The sequence below is a fragment of the Protomyctophum parallelum genome, assembly GCF_964188405.1.
Source record: "Protomyctophum parallelum genome assembly, chromosome: 13".
Lineage (NCBI taxonomy): Eukaryota > Metazoa > Chordata > Actinopteri > Myctophiformes > Myctophidae > Protomyctophum > Protomyctophum parallelum.
Genome location: NC_139708.1, coordinates 9,168,589 through 9,176,673, shown reverse-complemented (window position 1 = coordinate 9,176,673; position 8,085 = coordinate 9,168,589). Strand labels below are relative to the sequence as shown.

General features: G+C 39.8%; 1 protein-coding gene across 1 annotated transcript; it reads right to left on the bottom strand.

The window, feature by feature from the left end:
- Positions 1-5,775: 5,775 nt before the first annotated feature.
- hoatz (HOATZ cilia and flagella associated protein) lies at positions 5,776-6,966 on the bottom strand (the record flags this gene model as incomplete). The annotated part of the gene is made up of 2 exons (XM_083778913.1): positions 6,688-6,966; positions 5,776-6,041 (listed from the first exon to the last, which is right to left on the bottom strand). Exons 1-2 carry the CDS (start codon positions 6,953-6,955, stop codon positions 5,776-5,778), a joined length of 534 nt encoding a protein of 177 aa, XP_083635039.1. The 5' UTR covers positions 6,956-6,966.
- Between the last annotated feature and the right edge of the window lie 1,119 nt (positions 6,967-8,085).

The following is an 8,085-nucleotide window of genomic DNA, read 5'->3' as shown; positions in this document are numbered from 1 at the left end:
GACCCATAACAATATTCCAATCTCGTCCTCCAATCAGGAGTCCATGTTCTCAGGTGAATGTACCAAACAGTTAACCACTTAAATCCTACTGTACTGCATATACTTCATTTACTGAGGTCCTCCTGTACTTGACTGTCTTTTCCCCTCTACATCAAATTTCTTCACCAAATGGTAAATTGTGCATTCATATAGCCCCTTTATCCAAGGCGATTTACATAGATTGTGCATTACATTCACCCATTCACATACACATTCATACACCAATGGCAGCGGAAACCATCCAAGGCACCAACCTGCTCATGGGAACACCTTGCTTGTTCCCATCCGACCACTCTCTGCTGAGCCACCGCCTCTCTTTACTACCTCCATGCAATATAACACCTTATAGTAAATAAATAGACTTAATATAGTAGATAGACACACATTTATTGATCCTGCAAAGAAAATCCAGTTGTCATAGCAGCACTGCAGTACAGTATTAATGACACAACAGATACTGATAGGGGTAAAGAGATACATCTAAGCTTCAAGGATGAAAAAATAAAGGTCTAGTCAAGTGCTGCACAGCAAAAAAACTAAAACTAAAATACATGTACACATTGCACAAAATATAAACCCATAAACATCACATATTACACAACACATCGAGGAATAAAACACACAAGGGCAGCAAATACAACTAAAAAGGCATGAGGAAAACATTAAACAAGTGTCTAACGAGGGTGCAGACCTAACGATAGGTTGTTCCACAGATTAGGAGCAGCGACCGAAAAGGCTCAATCAAAACATTTACCATATTTAGCCTAACTTAAGTTATTTGTACTGTATATCATTCCAAACTTTCTCTACAAAGGGAAGGTTTGTCTCCCTTCAAATCTGTAATATTAGCAAGCAGGGTTTGGCACATGACACTAAATAATGGACTATTCTCTTCATTAATTCTACTTTGTAGTGTCTCTATGGGGACTTTATTCATAATTCACTGGGGGCGGGACGGACAAATGTCACTTTATGGGAGGTTTTTGGGTAGCTACAGTCATTCCTGCGCCACTTACCAGTGGTTGTTGTGAAATATTAAATAAACAAGTGACACTGAGTACTCCCCATTTTCAACTGCAGTCTGAAAACTCACCCTTTCAGACTCCACCTCAACTCTATAGCACAGCACTTTCCTCGTATATCCTTCTTGCCACCTTTTGATAGCTATACTACACAGAGATATGGTTGTTCACATTATGTTATGTTATTTACAGTGTAAATAACATAACATAATGTGAACAATCCAACTCCATCGTATGGTCAAGCACATTGTGTACATTTTACACAACGTGCTTGACCATACGATGGAGTTGGATTGTGAGGTGAGGAGGAGGAACACTGAAGTGGACAGTTACTGTTACTTGACTGTTGCATCAACGAGAGGACTTTTGATCATATACTGTTTATTTCTTGTTGGGCTCTCTGACAGGAATGTCTGCAAATTCTCTTTCAACAATGCCTTGCCTTGCCTTATGTCAAGACTCAAGAGAGAAGAAAAACAACAGCATTTATAATCTAACCTGATGCAAGTGAACAAACAACAGTGATTTCTCATCAGAATCCACGTGTATATGGACAAGTAAGACGCGCAAACGCGGGAAGCGAACGCAGCTCGTAAATTGCAATAACAACAATTAGAATAAATTACGTACTTTTTTTTTCTTTTTAGTTAGTACTTTTTTTTAAGTTTTCTAGTGTGTGTGTGTGTGTGTGTGTGTGTGTGTGTGTGTGTGTGTGTGTGTGTGTGTGTGTGTGTGTGTGTGTGTGTGTGTGTGTGTGTGTGTGTGTGTGTGTGTGTGTGTGTGTGTGTGTGTGTGTGTGTGTGTGTGTGCGCTACAGCTGCGCCCTCTGGTGGCGGGCGGGTGGTGTCACAGCGGGACAGACAGACAGACACACACACACACACACACACACACACACACACACACAGACAGACAGACAGACAGACAGACAGACAGACACAATCTGCAGGGTCTCATAGTTAGTGCTCATTGCGTTCGCAATCACTGCGTTCGCAATCACTGCGTTCGCAATAAAAGCGAGGGTGTCTGCCCAACCTGTGCCTGTCTGATGAGTGCTAATCACAATGCTCTTGAGTTGATGAATGTGGTTGATGTTCTGAATTGTACGAGGCAAAACAAACAACTGATTGCACTGAGGCCCCTAAAAGGCGACCGTGTGTAAGCTTCCGTGTGTATGTGGACACCAATGACACCATAGTATGCAATATATTTAAAGTATTGTTTTTTAATGATATTAAGTGAGTTACATTTTGGAGTTTTATTCTACAATAGAGCTTATAGAGCCCTGGCATTACCATTACCGTGTGGAACACCTGACAATGCAGAGGCTAGACTGGCATGGTTCCCAGCGTCCTTTTTAACTCCAGTTCCATTGTCGTGGAGCAAGGGGACAGCATGCAGGTTGTTAATGACCAACAGCTTTTGTCCCTTTTCCCATCATGACTGCTGACTGACCTATATGGACCAGAGCTATACTGCACTGACCCATAACAATATTCCAATCTCGTCCTCCAATCAGGAGTCCATGTTCTCAGGTGAATGTACCAAACAGTTAACCACTTAAATCCTACTGTACTGCATATACTTCATTTACTGAGGTCCTCCTGTACTTGACTGTCTTTTCCCCTCTACATCAAATTTCTTCACCAAATGGTAAATTGTGCATTCATATAGCCCCTTTATCCAAGGCGATTTACATAGATTGTGCATTACATTCACCCATTCACATACACATTCATACACCAATGGCAGCGGAAACCATCCAAGGCACCAACCTGCTCATGGGAACACCTTGCTTGTTCCCATCCGACCACTCTCTGCTGAGCCACCGCCTCTCTTTACTACCTCCATGCAATATAACACCTTATAGTAAATAAATAGACTTAATATAGTAGATAGACACACATTTATTGATCCTGCAAAGAAAATCCAGTTGTCATAGCAGCACTGCAGTACAGTATTAATGACACAACAGATACTGATAGGGGTAAAGAGATACATCTAAGCTTCAAGGATGAAAAAATAAAGGTCTAGTCAAGTGCTGCACAGCAAAAAAACTAAAACTAAAATACATGTACACATTGCACAAAATATAAACCCATAAACATCACATATTACACAACACATCGAGGAATAAAACACACAAGGGCAGCAAATACAACTAAAAAGGCATGAGGAAAACATTAAACAAGTGTCTAACGAGGGTGCAGACCTAACGATAGGTTGTTCCACAGATTAGGAGCAGCGACCGAAAAGGCTCAATCAAAACATTTACCATATTTAGCCTAACTTAAGTTATTTGTACTGTATATCATTCCAAACTTTCTCTACAAAGGGAAGGTTTGTCTCCCTTCAAATCTGTAATATTAGCACTTGTAATATAGAACCTCCTTGTATTAATAGTAGCCTACCTTATTGTAATATAGTACAATCTAGACTTTGTCTCCAAACAGCACACAGTGGGGAAGGCCATCTCTCTTCAAATCCTTGTAATACAGTATGTCCTTGTAATGTACCTCAAACTATGTCTCCAAATTGAACTTTCTCTACACCATGAGGTTGTTCTATCTTCAAATCAATTTAATACAGGATGTCATTGTAATAAATATAGTACCTACCACTTCTTTTGTCTCCAAACTGAACTTTATCTACACAGTGGCAAAGATTGTCTCTCTCTGTAAATTCTTGTTAATCCCCATCTCTATTAGATATCCATATATCACTCCTCTGTGTAACCGGAAGGCTCACCCCAAAACATGCTCACCAGTGTCACCACTATTTTCTTTTTTCCCCGCAGACCAGCGGTTCTTGTATTCTTGTATTTGGTTTACTGAGGATGAGGTTAGAAATAATTAAGTTTATGGTATAGGCATAGTTTTACTGAGGTTAAGTTTAGGAATAAGGTTAGGTTTAGCCTAACCTTATTGGCCTGCACTCCCCCCCACAGGGTATAGAAATGCCACTGTTTTGAGAAATGATTACACAATACTGATACTGTATAGTAAATTGAAAGATAATTAATGACTTTTTGTATAGTTGTATACTGTATAATTGTGATAATAATGTGAGGTTGTCACAAAATTGCAAGGGCACATCTGGAGTTAGTACACCGGTATACCTCAGCACATGCTGCAGCTTCACACATATTGAAAGATTATGACAGAGCATCTTTTTTAACTGTTCCATAATAGACTGTAATGTCTCCATAAATATCAAAATAGCATCTTTCACAATGATACTCCTTAAGCTGAATCTAGCTTTATGTATACTAATAATGTGTCTGTATGAGCCAGCAACAGCTGGCATTTGGAACAATCTGTGTTCAGCGCAGACAAAGGACTGTTGATGGACACTGAACACACACACACACACACACACACACACACACACACACACACACACACACACACACACACACACACACAAGCGCAAAATCAAATCAACCATGCTCACATGTATAGGCCTAGTTTCTGACTGGTTACCTGAGTGATTATCTTTACTTTTGTTTTGTAGGTTAATGTAATAGGTATAATTTTCATGTACATATTATTAGTATATATTCCTTTTTTCTGTACTTGCTTGGGTTTTTAAACTAAAGTGTTACTGTATTACTGTAACACAAATTGTACAATTGTGCAATGTGCAATGTGATTGTGATGTCCATATCAAATAAATAAACATGTCATATTCTTTATAACGACATGCATACATACACCGCTGTCTTGAGTCTTGGTCTTAGTTTATATCATCTACCTATCATTAATTGACTCCATCTGTTCGTATTAAGCGAAGAACCAAACTTTCATTATAACATTACATTATTGATCAACACAGATAAATTATGCCAAAACTGTCACCAATAATACTTTGACCAGAGCATGTGCACAGAGTATCTTGGCCGTTACTGCCATCATGTGGTAAGTAGTCAGCATTACATCACCCAAAATCTTAGGGACCTGCAGGAGAATTCCATGCTAGAAGGCTTTCTTACCTTTGTTTTGTAGTTGTTACGTCCCCAACAAAGAGGTCCAGGTGTTATTTTGTGCAAAAGTGCATCATTGGCTATTTTCCCTAATATAAGCCCTCAATGGGGGTTGGGTTTTTGTGCTAATTTGCTTATTTCCATCGAAATAAGTAGTAAAGTGTGCCGCTTGGGATACTATTTACATTAAGGAAAAAGATTTTTGAGCGGTGGAAACAAGCGAATTAGCACAACACCCCATAGCCCCATTCAATTCAATGCAATTCATTGAGGGCTTATGGTAGGGGAAACAGCCAATAATGCGCTTTTGCACAAAATAACACCTGGACCTCTTTGGTGGGTAACAACTACAAATAAAAGTAAGAAAGCCTTCTAGCATGAAATTCTCCTTTAAGAAGAATGAAGATGTAGAAACGGCTGCAGGAGATTCAAAACATTTTAGTTCTTCACAATAATTTTTAAATAAATGTGAATTAATTAAAATAAATAATTCTAATAAATAAATAAATGACGCCAACTGCTGTGAAAATCCAAGATATGTGTGCATACAAATCTTATTCATTCTACTAATAAAATGTCTTCAAACATCATCCTTCTTAGGTTGGCTTCATGGACAGTACATTTCACACCTAGATGTTAGTCAGGTCTCACTTGACAAAAACAAAAATGCCCCTCTCGACAGATTCAGTATAGCGCAGCTCGGAATCCATTCTTGAGAGATTATCGATCAGACTACCGGAGCTGTTGGACAATGTCCTTGTCCATCTCCAGCTCTTCATCTGAAGGTCTCCTTTCATGTTTTGCTGCTCTGCTGTCCATCTTGGGTTTAAAAGCTCTGGCCAGCATCTCCTTCTGGATCCTCTGCTCTCTCTGTTTCTGCATCAGAGCCAGAATCTCCTCTCTCTGGATGGCCACGGACAAGTACCTCCTCTTCTCCTCCTCAGCTTGGAGCCGTTGCTGCTGCTGCTGGAGCATTGGGATACAGGCTGCGTGGGCACCTAAACACGAAGTGTGGGCACCTCAATGTTATGTTTTCATGATAAATTAATTATTATAATTGGATGGTTTAGATAATGTTCGGAAACAATGTTGTCCATGTATATACATATATGATATATGATATGATATGATATAGTACTTTATTGTCAGTTCACACTGAAATTTGTCTTGCGACACAGCAGCCAAGTATGCAGAAACACATATACAAAACACAAATAACAAGACAATTTACATACATGAGCAATATCCACTATCCAATATACATGGACAGCTCAGTGGCCTTGTGGTAATGCGGTTAGTTGTCCGCCCAGAGGTTGGGTCTCAAAGACTTACAATACACAAATGGAACCTGATGCCTCCTGCTTGGCACTCCTGCAAGTCAAGTCTGACTCCCTCAGTTAGGAGTTTGAATGAATGTAGAATTATGTGCAGGATGTCATTTTAGAGGGGACTTAATTTAACTTTTTTGAATATTTAATTTGAAAAGAAAAAACCTTTCTCATACTTGCCAATGTTGTTAATGATGGTTGCCTGCCCTACATCATTATCATTACCCAGATATATATATATATATATATATATATATATATATATATATATATATATATATATATATAATTATTATTATTTTTCAATGTACGTTACCGTGGGGCATTGTGGTTGTTGTAGTTGTAGTTGTTGCTGCACCGGAGGCGTCGCGCAGGTGCGGCCGGGCCACGGGCAGCCTCTGGCGGATGTCTGAGGACACCAGCCGGGACTCCAGCGGCGGCTGGAGTGATACGGAGCTCCACAGCTGCTTGGCGTGAGACACGTCCTCCGGCGATGAGCCGTCGAACACGATGAAGTACTTGTCAAACTCCTCGTCTTGCACGTCCTCCGCCGCCTTGGAATCCTCCCGACTTTGGAGCGCCATGCCGTTTAAGTGGGAAAGAAGAAAGAAAGAAACACAACACACACACACCACCACGACGACAAAATGAGACACCTGCGAATAGGGTAATTTTATGCCTGTGTTGATAGCTAGCAGGCACAAGTAAAGAACCAAAATATGGCATGCTAAAACAGGGGTCTTTTAAAAATCTTTCCAAAATCTTGTCAAAACTCTTGTGTATGGGACGCTTTAGCAGACAGAGAGAGAGAGAGACAGAGACAGACAGAAAGAGAGAGAGGCAGAGGCAGAGGCAGAGGCAGAGAAGAACCTAATCCTAATGTGTTGCAATGCAGATTCAACTTTTTCATAGATCTATATCACAGCACTCAGGCCCCTTTTCCACCGGTTGGTTCCCAGTGGGAACCGGTTCAGTTCTTTTTGGTTCTTAGTCCATGAGCCAGAGCTCCAAAATTGAAACGTTAATTATGAATTGAGTAGGCAAAACCATACCAATATTAGATTATTATCACCATTAAACTTCCCCAATTGAGTACTTACACGAAGACAATGATTTATTGTATTACAAATTTTACATTTTTAAATATGCAAATGAGGCATTATGTAGGAAAATATGCAAAATAATCAAAAATATGAAAAAGCTACTACTGTGGAAGGGTTATCATGTATTAATTAATTTACTTGTATTGATCCTATAAACAATTTAATACAGGGTATAGTTTGCCCACCAATTTTTGGAGCTCTGGCTCAAACCAAAAAGAACTGAACCGGTTCCCATTGGGAACCAACCGGTGGAAAAGGGGTCTCAGTGTTTTTTTGTTTGTTTTGGTAACAGGGGTCTTTAGCCATTGGCCGGATGGCAGGAATTCATATTCCCGTTATAGGGGGTGAGAGCTGTCTGCTCTAATAGATGATGCTTTCTTTAGCACCTGCTCATCATACAAATGACTTAGGCCGCTGAATTTTGCCCCCACAATTTTCTCTTGCTCTTTTGTCCTTATACACCCAAACCTCTTGCCAAGTATAGACGACCTACAAGCTCACAACGCCTCGCAGAACTTTGTTAGCTTGTAGATTCACCCCATAATAGGGATGCTAGGGGCTGGTTCAGGTGCATGGTTTGCATTATTTTTTATTTTATTTATTTTTAAAGC